This window comes from Poecilia reticulata, linkage group LG10 (genome assembly GCF_000633615.1).
Source record: "Poecilia reticulata strain Guanapo linkage group LG10, Guppy_female_1.0+MT, whole genome shotgun sequence".
Taxonomy (NCBI): Eukaryota; Metazoa; Chordata; class Actinopteri; order Cyprinodontiformes; family Poeciliidae; genus Poecilia; species Poecilia reticulata.
In genome coordinates, this window is record NC_024340.1 from 14,763,491 (window position 1) to 14,781,379 (window position 17,889).

Here is a 17,889-nt window from a genome sequence, read left to right on the forward strand (position 1 = left end):
GTGGTTTTGTATTTAGCCATTAATGTGATATCACAAACTAGAATCCGTGTAAGTTTAAATCAGGACACTTTAGATCAACCAGTTAACCTGACATGTTTTAGGACGGTGAGAGGAAGCCGGAGTACCCAGAGAGGATCCACCAATCCACAGGGAGATCATCAAATCTCCAACCAGTTTCTGTGAGATTTAATCTCAAAATCAACACAGATTTTTCATTTCTAATTTCCACACATTTCCAGAGAAGATTTCTGGATTTTCATTTTACTTTGAACATTTACCTAAACGCCGTCCAATCCCTACTTACCTGCAAACGACTATTTCAGTGTGTTGTACTTCTACGTACAGAGTCCTGATGTTAATGAACGGATACATCTGGATTTTTAAAGCCCACTGAGTCACCCTCAAGCCTTTGCTAAAGGCCGAGAGCTGGGCCACAGTGTGTATTTCCTGGAAAGCAGCACTAATGACATACTCAATTTATAAAAAATACAACATTTTAATGGCGTAGATAGACAAAATAATAACTGCAGCTTGGATGAGAGCCAGATGGCGGTGGTTCTGTTTAACATTTTTGGGAACATCTGTTTTCTTTGGCATGCACTGAGCTACAATGAGGAGGATTGTCTGGTGTATGCTGGGTCATAACTTCCTGGACTGCCATTGTGTTCGCTCTCAGACTAAATTAACCCGTTTCAGCCCCTTAAAACGTCCGGGCAGCACCGAAAGATTAAAGTTGTCGGCCAATCCATGCTGATATGTCATCTGTAAAAACATGGCGGAGAAGTCTTATCGTATTATGTTACCCTCCATGATGCAACCTGAGATTGAAAACATTCACACTCCTCAGAGGTGACCTGACCAGACGCACTGTGACCCGCATGCCTCCCCCCCCTCCTACCCACCAGGCCAACGTCTTCCCTCATACTGTGAGTTGGGCGAGCTTCGCCTCTCCACTGGGCCGCTCCGAGGCCCGGCCCCGACTGTGTTCTTATTCACAGGCCAGCACGATTTATGTGGGCTGACAGAGAGGAATTTGCTGCCAACAAATCCCTCTCCCTTTAAACCGCGGCTTGTTATCATTGACCCTCAGTGCTAACCCTCATAAAATACCAGCGACTGGCCACAAGCATGTGTAAATTAGTTATGCCGCCCCATTTATGTCAAGGAAATATTAGAACTGAGGCACTGTGCATTTGATAAATTTACAGTTAATTAAAGGTGACCTATTATTCTTCCTTGAACTGGCTGGATTGGTTTATGGGCTAAACAAAACATGTTCATTATACTTTTTATTTTTTTTAACAAAATCCTTCTTAGATGATGAGGTTTCAGTCTGATCGGTTCTGCTTATTTTGAGTTCCAGAATTAAATTAATTACACAATCATACATCTTTGAAAAGCAGAACTGCACTGTAAAACATTTAAGCTGCATTCAGTTGTGTCTACTATCCTTTACTCTTTAAGCCAAATAAATTTTGATTTTAAGATTTTCAACCTTAATATGTGAGTTTGTGAAAGATAAACTTACAGTGGTAAGTTGTGCTAACTTTTGTCAAACCTGCAAGAGTTGAATAAACTAAAGTTTTTAGGAAAGAAGAAAAAGATAGGAGTGGGAACTATTTCCCAGAATGCTTAGCGGCATGTTTCTGTATCCTGAGATGGAAGTGCGTTACATCAATCTGACTCTTGTGTTTTATTATGGAAAATGTTTATTTTAATGCTTGAGGATAATGCCCCGTTCATAATAGAAATGTGGCTCTTTAACTGGGTGAAGGCAGTTTTTTTTTCTTGCAGAAAGTAAAATAATTATTTGGTTTAAATTGCAGAATTAAGTGAAAACTCACAATTCAAGATGAATGATTAATTGATTAATAATTAATGTTATCAGAATTTGAAAACAATGTTTAGACAACTTGTATCTTGTTGTTAAATCAACTTCATGGACGTTAATTTCTGAGCACAATTTTCTTGTTGACTTAAATTTCACTTTCAGGGCAGCAGGTGGAATTTGATGTTCAAGTTAATCCACCTTTAAAACAAGGAAGCAGCAAGAGGTTTCTGGATGTTAAGTCAACAACAAAATACTTGTCTTTTCCAGCAGCCATTGTACAGCGCATGCAGCAGTAAAACCAGCATTTCACTAGTGGAATTTGTACTTTTTCATTTATATTAAGCAATTATTGACTTAAAGAAGAAGCACCAGTATCTTGCTGAAGTATTATTTCAAGTGCAATAAGGTATTGTTACTAGAAACTAGACCAAAAATACTTGGTGAGATTTTGTGTTTTTGCAATGAGGTTAGCTGACTGCTAGCCTCAGGCGTCGTCATTTAGAGGTCAAATGCACGGATCTACACCTCTGTGTTTAACGCACAACCAAATCCCAAATAAATGAAACACACACGTGTTTCAGAGCGTTTCTCACACGCAGTAGGACTGAATGCGTGCAGACTTCATTTGAATCAGATGGACTTGCGCACCAGCTCTGTGCATTTGTGTTTGAACTCAGCGAAAAGTCATTCAGATGTCAGTCAGATGTTAGAAGCAGTGCAAGTATTTTCTCTGCTGCATTTTTATGGTCTGAAGATATTTTTCTCTCTCTCAAACTGTCACTGGGTGTTGAAATTTTGTGTTTAAGTTGGCTGAGGCTTCCTTATGCCTATAGCAATAAAGCAGCCTAAGTATCTCACGTCTTCCTGAGTATTCCTGGAATAAATCACGTCTCTTTAAGTGCATAAAGGAAGATAAACAGATTTTGTGCCGGTTAAGGGAGCTGAGGACATTTAATTGTTTGTGGTCACACAAGGTTGCAGAATTAATCAATTAATAATTATTGCTATTTTTTCAAGGTAATTATGAACAAAAAAAACTGACATGAGCTGTTTAGAAATGAATAATTTAGTACACACCTTGTTTTTTTCTTGAACCAGTTCCGTCTGGACATTTATACTGGTGATCAAGTTGTGGAAATTATTACTTTGTTCATTAAGCGTCACCGGGACTGGGTCATTGTCGGAGATGCATCTGCAAAGAAAAGAAGTTTTAAAACTCTTTATGTTGCATTTTCAATAATCCAAACTTATCCTGCAAAGATTAGATCAACAGAAACCTAAACAGCAAATGTCATCATATTCTAGAAAAATAAGAACATCTGAAACATTTATAGATCATAACTGACCTTTTCTGTGTTTTTCAAAGCTGTGTTTAACAAAAACTCTTTCCAATCCGCAATGTTAAAAGAACTATTGCACATCAGACTTGGTTTATTTATTAAAAAAGATCTGTGGAATTAGGAAAGGTAAATTGAGCAATGATTAAACAGCAAGACCACGGCTGTTGTTTGTGAGCATAAAGTGTAAATTACACAACTAAGGTCTAGGACTAAGGCCTCCATATGCAGGTTAACCCCTGTGCCACCACAGCACCACTTTTCATGTTTTTTAACTATTTTCAACGTCCGTCAAACATGAAAACGCCTATCATGAGCTACAACCCAAAATGCAAAGAAGTTGCTCATTAAACTGATTGAGGTCACTTCTTGGAGAGAAAACTATCTGGGAACAGTCCAAGTCTGGATTGGGTCTGAGAATTTGATTTGAGCCAGCCTCCCCTCACCCCTCGTCCCTGAAACCTTTCACTGCTCGTGGTGAACAATTAACCTGATGAGGCAAAAAGGAGAGGAGGAAACAGCAGTAGCGACAGGAAGGGCTGTACACCGCCACGTACAGGAATCGCCGCACTCTGGACTGAGGAGATAAGGCCGATCCTAAACCTTGACGGTCAGCTGGGAACAGCTGATAACTCCTCAGCCTGGAGATAAAGACATCCGCATGTTGCCCCCCTCGTCACCTCTAAACCCCCCAGTTTTCTCCAAAAGATTAAAGGTGACCCATTATGCTTCCTTGAACAATTTAGGATAGGTTTAGGAGCGATACAAAACTGTTCCTTGCAGTTTTTGCACAAAGTAATTCTTAGATTAGGAGATTTTAGTTCTGCCTATGAGCAGTGTTAGGGCCTCTTTTCACTTTAAATCCATATAAACTGTTCCTGGCCACACCCACCAATTCAATGTTTACACTTGCACATGAAAATGGCTGAAAACAGATGCGCACTTATGCAATCGTACGTCTTTGAAAAGCAGAAGTGGAGCCTTCTGCACAACCAGCAAGAAAGCAGCAAGTTGTTTCTGGATGGTAAGTCAACAACAAAACACTTGACTTTTCAGGCACAGCATATCTGGGCAAAGTAGAGAGTCTTTAGTCAGAGCCTTCCTCTAATTTGTTGTAACACAGACTGCTACAAGAGATCTTTCCTGCCTACAATAACTCTTTGAAGAATTTGAATTAATATGACATTTAATTTCCCATCGAGATCAATAAAGTATTTTTGAATTTGCATTTGAATGCATATAAAACCAGCTGACCAAACATTCTGGAACGCTGCTGGGGTTGCTAGGTAACAAGTTGGATTATTTTGGGGTCGCTAGGTAACGGGGAAGTGCCTACTGATTTATAAAGTTACATTCAGAAGGTTTTTTAAAAAACGTCTCATTTTCCAGACACTAAAAATTATTAACTTATTGCGTAAATGTTGCTGCTTTTGTTTTTTTCTTAAACTGTTTTGACTGTTTTAGAAGCAGTAGAGACGCAAATGGAAGAAGTTTTTGTATAATACGTCCCCTTTAGGATTGAGGTATGAGCTTGAAGGGCCATATTTTGGATTTACAGTGACATGTTCTGTGTTGGGTGACGCTTGTATAAAACAAACATTTTTGTGCAATTGGCCTCCCACCAGGCTGCAGTTGTTCCTCCGTCTCATTAGCTGGTCACCACAGTGCAGCCACTGTTCCTGATGCCAGCCTCGATTATGCTTAGGTCTGTACAAAGACTTTGTTTGACCTCTGCTTTGATTTATCAGAAATTCATAAACCGCACGTTGTTCTTGGAGAAAATGTAAAAACTTGCAGATTAAAATCATCTAGCATGAAACATAATTTAGTCTCCTTCGGTCCACTTTGTTGTTTTTGTCAGCGTAGTCTGAGGCTGATATGCCAAATGTAATGGCCCATTGTTTTCCTGATTTTAGCACTCCAAGGTTTGCTGGTACCCCCAACAGACCAGGACCTCAGTAAACGTCCTAATATTTATTCTTTTCGCGGGTTCACTTCCAGGCCGGCATTCGTGCAAAGTCACTCGGCGCTGTTCAGCTTTGCAATAGCTCAGGGAATCTGAGATTTAATAAATTTCCCCCATGTTTCTCATTCAGCCCACAGATCTATTGACCAGAAATGTGAGGGCAGTTCTTGAATGTTTCCATGTTTCGATTTATTTGTCATCTTCGGGGACAGACTGAGCTGAATCAGAGTGGATGTGTTGCAATGTTGGCTACCCAGGGCGGAATGGTGACTCAGTTTCCTATAATAAGCATTTCCTCATACTTGTTTTAGCTTGTGGTGAATCTGGTGGTCATAATTAGTTCATTCTTTCATTAGAGATTAAATTAAAGATAAAACCCCTATATTCATTCAAAGTTCAGTATAAATATTTTTTTCTGAAATAATAAAAAAAGAGAATCATGATTTTGCACAAATCTGTTGTAGCTTTTTTCTGAAATTTAGAAACAGAAAGTGAAATTATTGTTATTCAAATGAAAACATAGGTTTAGAAGACAGTTCTTCTTAAAGTGCATCCATGATCTGATTTCTGCTCATTTAGGCTTCACTTTTGCTTTAAATGCAGCGTTAGCTCAGGTTTGCTGGTGGAAAGTGAGCAGGGATCTGTGTCAGACAGCAGGTTCAGTAACCGAACTCAGTGAGTCTCTCTGTCTCCATCATAATGCTGAACCGGCTGATAAGAAAAAAGACTCGAAAGGACTTGAAATACCAAGTTTCAGATTTGGGACTTGAAGATAAAGTCTTGAGACTTGCAAAACACTGATCGGGTCTCACCTCTGTGAACTTGATGTTTTAGCTTCCAGTAAAGTTTTTTGTCGAGTGGGAAGCTACAGAACCGTGACTGAAAACACAAGATGGTGACTCACTGTTCACTGTTCACTGTTGTGCTGGTGTGACATGGCTGCCACAGCCAGGTGATGCTGGGCAGCGGCACGCCGAAGGCGGTGCAGGTGAGCTGTTGCTGCTTGCCAGCCATGTACGGCTGCACGTCCTGGTTGGAGAGCTCCGCCTCAAAAATAGTCGGCTTAACTGCAAGAAAAGAGAGAGAAACAGGTTGTGGTATTCCATAATGTCCATCCATCCATCCATTTTCTTGACACCCTTGTCCCTCAGTGGGGTCGGGAGGGTTGCTGGTGCCCATCTCCAGCTAACGTTCCGGGCGAGAGGCGGGGTCACCCTGGACGGGTCGCCAGTCTGTCGCAGATTCCATAATGTCTTATAATGAAAAACGACAATCATGATTGATAGCTGAGGGGAAAAAGGCATCTTTGAGTCCAATTGTCCTTTAGATACTGTGCAGAAGAAGAATGGCAGGGCGGCTGGAGATCCAGGGGCCTGGAGGTCAGAGAGCGACCTTTCTGCGACCTCACGCTCCGGTCACTGATTCAACCGTGTAATGAGCAACAGATCAAGATACTTGTCCCAACTCAGGAGGTTGTCCAGATCACTCAGCAATTCCTAAATATTCACAAGCTACAATGATTAATCGGATTAATCGTGATTAGTTGTGATTCATTTTAATTAATTGTGATTAGAAGAGAGAAGAATGTACTTTATTGATCCCTAATGGGATTGCCAAGCTACTGCATCCAAGATCCATTCATCCATCCATTTTCTTTACACCCTTGTCTCTCAGTGGGGTCGGGAGGTGCTGGTGCCTCTCCAGCTAACGTTCCGGCCGAGAGGCGGGGTCACCCTGGACAGGTCGCCAGTCTGTCGCAGGGCAACACAGAGTCTGACAGGACAAACAACCATGCACACACACACACACTCACACCTAGGGGCAATTTAGACAGACCAATTAACCTGACAGTCATGTTTTTGGACTGTGGGAGGAAACCGGAGTACCAGGAGAAAACCCATGCATGCACAGGGAAAACATGCAAACTCCATGCAGAGAGGCCGGGGCCGGGAATCGAACCCAGAACCTTCTTGCTGCAAGGCAACAGCTCTACCAACTGCACCACTGTGCAGCCCACTGTGCATGAAACTGAACTGTTTATTTGCATATTATGTTACTGTATCGCAAAGAAAAGGCCTAAGTGGTTAAAAGAAAAAAAGCAGAATGTACCAATTTTTATTCGATTAATCGATTAATCATCAGAATATTTGATAGCATAATCGATTACTAAAATTATTGTTAGCTATACAAGGTTGAAGTATGAAAAATCCCACTTCCATCCGTCAAGCATTCAGAACTCGTTCATAACTTCAAACATCAAAACCCACATAGTTCTCTAATTGTTGCCTGAAATATTTATTTACTTTTGTTTATTTCTGTCTGAGCGCGTTTTGTTTTTTTTGTTTTTTTTTCAGTCATTCCAATAACTAAAACTGGCATAAAGCCTAACAGTCACGGATCATAAATAAAGATTGCACACGCCAGAAGGGGTCCAACTTCTCCACTTTTTGGCACGGCATCGGGATTTCTCAGAAAACTTTGAAGAAGTTAATAGAAAAGGTTGCGCCCTCTCTCCCCCACCATGGCAAGCAGTGCCTCTCTGTTCTCTATAGAAAGCAGACTACCCTCAACAGGCCTAAAATGTTTACAGCCTCAAGTGTTAACGGCCATCAGCATGGCTCATAAAGTCATCCAAACACTGAAATCCAGGTTCTTGTACTTGTTGCATAGAACATTTTGTTTCTGTGAGCAGCCCTGTCTGTGTGTACACATGCGAGTGGCACAATAGCGCTCTGGCCGTTTACACGCCGCCCCAAGCCCCTTCAGAAGAGCCTCAGTAATCAACAACAGCTGCCTGTGCTACGTCAATCCAGCGCTGGAAACAACAAGCCCCCAAATTCCTCTCATTCTGGAGCTGCTACCTGCCGTCCAGAGCAGCTGGGCCTCAGTCGCATTACCTCAGAGCGCTGCGCAGCGTTGGCCTACCTTCAACGATCAGAGTGTAGCTCAGATTCCTGAACAAGCCCCGGCTGCCCACGGTTATGGTGTAGACCCCAGAGTGCCTCTCCTTCAGTTCGAGGATGGACAAGCTGTAGATGGACATCTTGTAGCAGGTTGAGTTCTTAAAAATGCCGACGCCGTCTTTGTACCTGGGATTTGGAGGGAGAAAAAATTTAATCATGATGATTTAAATAATTAGTTTTTATTATTATCTGAAGCAGATTTTTTTAAATGTAGCTTCATACACTGCAAAAACACAAAATCTCACAAAGTATTTGTGCAGCTATTTTACTGCTCTTGAAATAAGACAAAAATAACTTAGTTTGTTTACTAACTTGTAAGCAAAATTAATCTGCAAGTTAGTAAACTAAGTTAGCTTACTGACTTGATTTAGTAAACAAAGTATTTTTGTCTAGTTTAAGTGCTGCTATTTTACTGCTCTTGAAATAAGACAAAACTAATTTACAATCTGAGCCAGATTGTAAGTTTACAAGTTATTAAACTAGGTTAGTTTACTAAATTGACTTAGTTACCTAAGTTTAGTAAACTAACCTGTTAGTTTGCAAGTTTACTAACTTGTAATCTCCACTATGTTAGCTTACTAACGTACTTTAGTAAACTAACTTAGTTTACTACATATTATTTCAAGTTTACTAAAATGATTTGCACCAGACCAAAAATACATAAAATTTTACATACAATAAATTTTGTGTTTTTGCAGTGTAGGAGATTGTCAACATCCTCTCACTACAACAAAACAAAATATTACCCAAGTATTTTTGGTCCAGTGCAAATCATCTTACTAAAGTTGAGATAAGACAAAACTAACTTAAATAAATTAATAAAGTATATAATTACTTAATACACTTTTTCTTTCTTTTCTTTTTTTTAAGTACTGGTTCCACTGGCAGATTATTTTACTTATAACAATACATTTTTCCCATGTTGTTGCTCCAGTTTCAAGTCTTCTTCTGGTACATGATAATGAAACACATTCCCACAGCATGATGCTGCCTCCACCTTGTTTCACCACAGATGAACAGCGTCAGTTTTCAGATACAAAGAACTGGCATGTAAAGTCAAACTGTGTTCTCATCTGACCAGAAAACCTTATTCCACTTGTTTTCTTGTAAAATGTAGCCTACCATAAAATCACGTCTGGTGGTGGCAACGCTTTGACTCTGGGATCCAACACAACCTTCTTTGTATCCTCTCGGACAATCACCAGGCCGCTGTTGCTGTGTTTATGAGATATGTTGAGGAATTGATGCTCTGCAGCAGAAGAGAAATTATAAATAAAACAGAAACCCACTCTGTTTAATGAATAATATCCAAATTATCCTCATATCACTACAGAAGACCCCCTGTTACATCATGCTTACCATAGACAGTTACTCTTGCTGAAGCATTGTGGTATGTTATTCCATCAGTCGCAGCTGCGCAGAGATACACTCCTCTGTCTTCCATTGTTATGTTTGGCAACACCAAAGTCTTGCTCATTTTGTTAAAACGACCACGTGTCAGATCAGCTTTGTTCGTATGGTATCGATTTTCCTGGGGAGAAAAAAGCATCATAAACATCACTGCTGTAAGTTTTGACGGTCACATTTATAAAGCCATGCCTTGCTTACTTTACGCTTTGGAAAATCCCAGATGAACTTTATTCTTCCGTTTGGGCCCGTCTCCCCGCTGCAGTTAAGGACAAGCGTGTCGCCAACCAACACTTTGACACGATCTGGTGTGACTTTTAAATTATTTATATCTTTAGCTGGAGAACGGAGGAAAATGTGTTAGTAAATGTTACATTTTCTGCAAATTTCTCAGAATAAAATTTTAACTTACAGAATTTGTGTGGAATGTAGGAGGACGTGAAGTAATTCCCACCAAAGTGAGAGCTACAGGTGAGCAGCACATAGTAACTATCAGGAATCGTGAACCCCACTTTGGGATCCCACACCGTCTCTACTTCTTTTGACAGCGGTGGATTCTGTAGTGATAAAGGCAAGGTTACTTGTTTTAAGCAACATTTCTAAAGTTCACCTATTAGCCTTCTTTGAAAAGGCTACTGTAGGTTTATAGGATGCATAAAACATATTATTATTATTATTATTATTATTTAATAAAATCATTCTTAGATGATGAGATTTTAGTCTGCTCAGTTCTGCCTATTTTGAGCTCCTTTCATAATGAAATGTTATGAAATAACATAAGCTGCAGCTGGCCACGCCCCCAAATCCAACGCTTGCACGTGAAAATGGCTGCAAACACATGCGCAATTATACAACCGTACATCTTTGAAAAGGCTTAGTAGAGCCTCCTGCACAACCAACAAGAATGCAGCAAGTGGTTTCTGGATGGTAAGTCAATGACAAAACACTCTTCCTTTCCAGCAGCCATTACACAACAAACACTGTGGTAAAATTAGATGGCCAAATATGCTGGAGCTATGCTTGGGTTGCTAGGTAACGGGCAGAATTCTGCTGGGGTTGCTAGGTAGCGGTGCACTGGAACTTACTAATAGGAAGGTTTTTGACATGGTTTTGACATGGCTCATTTTTCAGACACCAAAAAATTTTAACTTATTGGCAAAAAAGCAGCTTTCTAAGCGTTTGTGGGGTTTTTTTTAGAAGCTGTAGAGACACAAATGGACGTACAAAAACGTGAAAAATGTGTCTGGTAAACATCACAGACTGCAGAGAAAAGCTTTCAACTTCATTTAATATGCAACTTCTGCTTTACTAAGATCACCTGGGGACTAACATCTGCTAGAGTGAGCATCTAATTAGTTTTATCTGTGTATACTGAGCGTGACCTCGGCAATCATTCATGCAAGTGGAGCACAGAGTCTGAAAAAGCTGTACGTGCCAGCTCCTGTTTGTTCCCAGGTCAGGAGACAAGCGTTGGGCTGGGACAAGAGGCAAAGGATGAGAAGGAAGTAAGGAGGCCAGGAAGGAAGGAAGGAAGGGTGTCATAGTTATAGTAAAAACAGGAAGTTTGTACAATCTGTGCCATTAGATTCTGATGTGATAAACTTTAGATGAAATAATGAATGGATATCGTTAAATGCTTTATACCTGCCGTTTCCTGAACCATGTGCCGTTTCTTTTCTGTTACATTTCCTGATGCTTATATGAGGCTAAATTTGGAACCAGGGTCTATTTCTGCAGAAGAGAGCTCCTGGAGCACCTTCCTGTCCTCACAGGAAGCAGACAACACGACTCTGTTTACCGCAGCTCAGCTTCAGAGTTGGGTTACATTTACTGGAGCAATGTTTTGGAAAAAAATTCACTTTTACGAGTATTTTTACTGTGCTGTACTTTTTAGTTTTAGTTTAATCTTAGTAAGAAGTATCGCTGCTCTTACTTGACTAAAATTTCTGTATTGTCTACTCACTGAATGAAGAACAAACATATTTTAAGCAAAGGTTCACCAGATAAAGTTTTATATTGCAAGAAAAAAAACTATTCTGCCTAATTTTCTTATTTTGTAATTATGTTATCTATATCAATTGTTTCATGTTGGTTCTTAAAATACCAACATTTCCACATAACTTTATATTTTGGTCAATCTGATGATGTAATTTTTAAATTTTAAATGATGAATATTTTGATCACACTGCAAAAACACAATATTTTATCAGGTTTTTTTGGTCTAAATGTTTCTTGTGCAAATATATTTGTTACAAGTTCCACTTCACAAAGAGATAAGAGTTTATTTTAAGTCAATAATTCCTTAATGCTGATGAAAAAGTACTAGATTAATTTGCAGATTATTTTATTTATGACATGAGAAAAATGTCTTGTAAGTGAAATAATCTTTTTCATAAATTCGAAGGAATTATTGACCTAAAACAAGGTTATGTTTCTTGCAACAAAGTTACTTACAAGCTAGTTTTGTCTTCAAGTCCACTAAGATATTTGCAGTAGAAACTAGACAAAAAAGATTGTGTAAAAATTTGTTTTTGCAATGCATGAGTCGCCTTTTTTCCAAATACTTTTATACTCTTTCGCAAGTTCTTGGACGGCTTCTTTTTACTTTCACTTGAGTAAAAATATGTTGACCACACATAAAGTGTGGGAACCAGTTTTGTCCATGACGGAGACCCTCCACTGATGATAAATAAAGACTCCCTGCTGTTAAATTAACAACAGTTCTGTTTTCTCAGATGATGCACCGCGTGATTTTTCAGAGTTTCACATGAGCGCTTACAACTATTTAACCTCACAAGCGGAAGGAGGCGTGTGTGAACGTTTCTTACCGCTATCAGGTGTACAACAGCATCAGGTGAGGTGGTCCTGCACGGCACGACGAGGGTGGTTTCATGTTGGTAAATGCTCAGAAACAGAGGTCTATTAGAGGAGTAGGGCTCAACAAACAGCTGTTCAGGGTCTACAAAAGGAAAAAAGCCACCAAAATTAGCACCATATATGAAAATATGTAGCAGAAGAAGCCGTTAATTAAAAAACAGACAGAGATTCTGGGAGCAAGATTCCTGCAGAGCTCTCTTATAAAAAAACAAACAAAAAAAACTATGTTTTCACTTCAGGCTAAACCTTCCAGATGTTTCAGTTCTTTATATTTATTATGAAATATTAAAAACACAAATCTATAATTATCTTCCATAATTTCAAATTAAAGAGTCCAGACAGACAGACAGACAGACAGACAGACAGACAGACAGACAGACAGACAGACAGACAGACAGACAGACAGATAGATAGATAGATAGATAGATAGATAGATAGATAGATAGATAGATAGATAGATAGATAGATAGATAGATAGATAGATAGATAGATAGATAGANAGATAGATAGATAGATAGATAGATAGATAGATAGATAGATAGATAGATAGATAGATAGATAGATAGATAGATAGATAGATAGATAGATAGATAGACACAAAGATTAAAAAACAAATAAAGATGGAACAAAATAGAGAAAGAAGGAAATGAAAGAAAGAAGAAAGAAAGAAAACGCAAAACAAAGCAGGAAAAGAAAGAAAGAAAAGGAATAAAAAAGAAGAGAAAGAAGGAATTGTAGAACTAAAGGAAGCAGAAAAAGAAACAAAGTAGGAATAGAAGGAAAGACTGAAGGAAAGGAAGAAAGAGAAAGAAACAGAGAGAGAAAGAAAGACACAAGGAAAGAGAGAAACAGATATAATGAAACAAACCATAATCTTGCTTCATTAGAAAGCCACTTTAAATGTTATAATTTTTTTTGTTTTAAATGTTTGCATTAATTTATGCGTCATAACATCAAAATTAAAAATACATACAGAGGCAGAATTAAAACATCTGTCATAATCAATACATTTATCACATTATTGTTCAAAGTGTTAGGAAGAATTGATGCTCCTCTAACTTTATCCATTGGTATTTCAGGTTTCCCATCCCTCCTTTAGAAATAAAGTCTGTGCAGCCATAATTCACTGAGTCAGTTGGGATTGTCTCCAACTTCCCATGACGCTCCAAGGATTGGCACGTATTTTTATTATTGCCCGAGCCTCCCAGCTGGACGGCCTGCGCTGAAAAAGGACAAAATCCAGGAATTCAACGCAGAGATGAACCGATTAGTTAATTCTGCCCAGATAAGGCTGCAGAGCCCAGGAGGAGCTCTTAGCTTAGCGCCTGCTGGGCAGCCAGGCATCAAACTACAACGGTGGGAACTCAAACAGTCTGCGATCGGTGTGAGGTCAAGCATTATTGGCGTGATGAAGGGACTTTTATCTGAGAAGTAAGCGTGTATCATAATCTAATAAACAACTGAGGGGCTTTGAAAGTAGTTTGCCAGACTAAACACGGGCAGAGTGGAAACCACATTCCCAGAGCAACAGGAAAGGAAATGAAGAGTATCCAGCTTTGTTCGAATGCGAACCATTTCTTGGACTCAAATCTAAGAGCTTTGTATTTATATAAACTTCTTTACTTTGGAGTTTCAGCTCAGGCTCCGTTTGAAGAGTACAGGAACTGTAACCGGTGCGATGCAATGCTTTAGGGAAGACTTTGGAAAACAGTAGCAGGAGCAGGAAATCAGTCAATGACCAGAGCTTCCTGTGCAATCAGGCTCACCCTTTAACCTCCAGGAGAAACCACAGCACAAACTACTCCCCTTCTCTCTGTTTCTCTAAGGAAACTAGAGGAAAACCGATGAAGGAGGCTGCAGACTAACAGAAAAATGGAGGATAAGCACAACTCTATATAGCTACAAGTCCTTCTGCTTCTGGTATTCATTAATATTTAAGCTATTCTGCACCAAAGAGCAACAAAGCTAAAATTTGGGGTCTCAATATGTAGAAAAAGGTCAAACAAAAATAGCTTTGTTTCACAAGGACTGATAAATATTTGCTTTTAAGAAGAAAAGACATTTTGATGCCTAATATTTTGGGATCCTTTTGTTTGTAGTTTTGTCTTATTTCAATTGTATTAAGACATTTGCACTTGAAACTAGATTAAAAATACTTTTGGAGTGTTTATCTCTATATTTAGAGCAGAGGTGTCCAAACTTTTTTGTCAAAATCATTGAGTCTAAACTAGTTTAGAAAAAACCCTAAACTAAAATAAAGCATTCCTTATGTTCATTGTAGATCCAAAACTTAAAAAAGAATTTGCATGTTAGCTGTATTAATCAACATCGAGTTTAAAAAATGTTTTGGCTCAATTAAGCAAATTTATTCTCGGTAAAAGAACAGGATTTGGGTCATTTTCTTTCAAAATGTTTGATTCACTGCAAAAACACAAAATCTTACAGAGTATTTTTGATCTAGTCTTTAGTGCAAATATTTTAGTACAGCTGAAATAAAACAAAACTAACTTACAGGTAACTTTTGAGCAAGATGTAGAAACTCATTCTAAGCCAATAATTACTTAAATTATAACCCTATAAATGTAATTTTATTTATGTCATGGGGAAATATCTTGTATGTGAAATGATCTGCCAGTACTTTTCTAAATCTTTTTTTATGTTTTCTTCTTGAATCTGGGACCATTTTTCATAAAAAAACAGGTGTGCAGGTTTGACTGACACTCTGAAGTTTTGCAGCTCATTTGGGATAACCTTTGACCTCATGGTTATCTCTCAGGTTGATGTCTAGCCCTCTCTGGCTTGTCTGAGAGTTTTGGTGGCCTGTTATTTCTTGGCAGGTCTTCTGAAGAACAATGTTTTCCCCTTTTCTACAAATCTAGATTTAATAGTGTTGTAGGCTGAATCTAAATCTAAACTGCTTTGTTTCATAAGGACTGATCTGTATTTGCTTTAATAAAAAAAAATGCATACAACTTTTGATGCATAATATTTCTAAAGGAGTGTAAAATAGATTTTTTGATTTTTATATCATTTTATTCCCTCATCAAAAAAAAAGCTGGAGTGTTGCTCTGATTGATTAATTCAGGTGTGTAGCAGCACCAGTTCTTAAATCAGGTTTTAAAACATTGGAGGCATGCGTCGGGTCAACGTTTTGTCAGGAGAGTTTCCTCTGTCTCACCTTTCACATAGATGTAAACTGAGGAGGAATGCTCTGAGCCAGATTTGGAGTATTTGCAGGTGTACGTCCCCGTGTCGTTGGCCGTTAGGTGTGTGACTGTGAGTCTGCTGCAGTGCGAATGATGCCTGGAGTCACACTTTTCCACCTTAACACCCTCCCCCAACTGGATCAATCGATTTGCAAGGATCCATTGTAAGATGCCATGACCTCTGGAAAAAAGAAAGAGAGGGAGAGAGAGAGAGGCGCAGATGATGATATTTACCAACTCTGTGCATATTTCAGAACTATTTTTAGTTAAAGTGTCACAGCTGGCAAACGGCCTTGCAATCTTTTCGGTTCAGGACGACAGCGGCTGCTTCCCCCCCTTTGGGGATTTTCTGCCCTGATGTTCATCCTGAGTTTATTTGGAGTTAATCTCGAGTCACCCGATACCTTGAACTTTCACATGGGAACATGTTTCTCTTGAAAGACGTGCTCAGCTAACACATTCTTTCCACGCAGAACCCATTTTAAAACTCTCATTAAAGCGATCCCAGAGGAACATCAAACATGTCTAGTATGCCGTTGCCTTTGCCTGCAGAAATTTTGGGTCAACCAACCTTTAGTTCTCATCCAGTGACAGAAAACAACGCAGGCCTATATGCCTCCGAGAGGCTCGCCATACATCGCCTTGTAGGGAAGCATTACATTAGATAGCCACTAGTTTCTGTGCATTCTTTGCAAGCCTGCGAAATGATGCAATGCCCCAAATACTTCATCAATGTGGATGTAGCACACTTGGGTCCCACCAGCTCTAAAGGAAATAGCAAGAGGCTGATAAATTTGGACCACCACCACTGGTTCCTGTCAAACGCTCTCCCCGTTTCGCTGTGGCTGTTTATTTTTCCTCTGGTCTGCAGCCTCATATAAGACATAAAAGCAAGAAAATTGCATTTTTGAATTCTCTACTGGGTACTGCTCTGAAAACAAATCAAAAACTAGATAACTGGATTTCTCTGGTTTTGTATGGTGATTGCAATTAGCCATTAGTGGTCACATCTTCAAAACCAAAAGTTTATCTTATGTGGATTAAATCCACAAAAATACCAACAGATGCATAAAATTTCCTAAAGTTTCATCATAAATATTCATATTTTGAATATTTTTTGTATGAAATATTTATTATGCAGTGTATGTTTAAGACCATACACTGCAAAAACACAAAATCTTACCAAGTACTTTTACCAAAGTTTAGTGCAAATATCTTAATACACTTCAAATACAACAAAACTAACTCACAAGTAACTTTTCAACAAGACATATGAGCTTGTTTTAAGTCAATAAATAAATAGATTTTTTTTTAATACAAGGCTTTTAATATATTTCCTTATGTTATAAGTGAAACAATCTGCCAGTGGAAAAAGTACTTTTTCATCAATATTAAGGAATCATTGATTTAAAAAAAAGCTCATATGTTGCTGAAAAGTTACTTTTAAGTTAGTTTCTTCTCATTTCAAGAGTACTAAGATATTTTCACTAGAAACGGGACCAATAATACTTGGTAAAATTTGTGTTTTTGCAGCGTAAATCTGGTTAATTGTAATTTATGTTAAAAATATGGATAAGCACTCATGCCGCTTTGGGGAAGTGTAAACTTCACCATCGCTGGTGTGTTGCGCTGCATACCTGCAAGTGAGGTTCAACGAGTTTCCCTCATGAAGAACCAGTGGATTATCAGAGGGGCGGATTTTAGGATCCCTGTCCACTTGTCCTGCAAAGACACATAAACACACACAGCTCAGCATTTACAGTCCCTCAGTAATGGCGAGTGTCAGTCACCATGCGAATGCCAAACACCGGTGGAAATTCCCATGATTCACCACATTGCTATGCTTGTGGGTTTCTTTCTTTTGTGCCGTTCTGCCCCTGCCTCTGCAAAGTGACGACCCGCTGCGCCTGTTTCCGGCACAGGAGGGCAGGTTGCTGAATCGGACGGAGGTCCGGGGTGAGCAGCTGCTCGGACAGAGTCAAAGAGCTGCTGCATGTGTCAACCACAATCTATTATTTTTTTATTCAGACCCTGTGTTCTGAATGTTTGATTCTCTCTTTCCCGGCTTCTATCGCTGTTTGTCCAGCAGGTGGAATATGTTTCAAATCACTTCCACAAAAAGCTAAAAATCAAGAAATTCATGCCCTGTTTCAGAAACGCATTGTTACTGCTCCATCTGTTATTTTATACTGATCACGTAATATTAAAAACATGAATTGAAAAAAATATATATTTTTCCTATTCATAAATTTGGAAAAAATTATATATTTTTAAAATAAATTTTGCTAAATTTTTGATACAT

The 17,889-nt window shown here is 38.9% G+C and overlaps 1 protein-coding gene across 2 annotated transcripts in view; it reads right to left on the minus strand.

Annotated features, from left to right (window-relative positions):
• Positions 1-17,889, minus strand: part of kdrl (kinase insert domain receptor like) — a 62,058-nt gene that overhangs the window by 35,809 nt on the left and 8,360 nt on the right. For both annotated transcript variants that reach the window (XM_008420783.2, XM_008420784.2), the window contains exons 2-11: positions 17,225-17,309; positions 15,560-15,768; positions 12,333-12,463; positions 9,917-10,061; positions 9,706-9,842; positions 9,457-9,628; positions 9,220-9,346; positions 8,060-8,223; positions 6,039-6,201; positions 2,909-3,023 (exon numbers count right to left, since the gene is read on the minus strand). In XM_008420783.2, the coding sequence (XP_008419005.1) occupies positions 2,909-3,023; positions 6,039-6,201; positions 8,060-8,223; positions 9,220-9,346; positions 9,457-9,628; positions 9,706-9,842; positions 9,917-10,061; positions 12,333-12,463; positions 15,560-15,768; positions 17,225-17,309 (1,448 nt within the window). The remainder of the gene's footprint in view (positions 1-2,908; positions 3,024-6,038; positions 6,202-8,059; positions 8,224-9,219; positions 9,347-9,456; positions 9,629-9,705; positions 9,843-9,916; positions 10,062-12,332; positions 12,464-15,559; positions 15,769-17,224; positions 17,310-17,889) is intronic.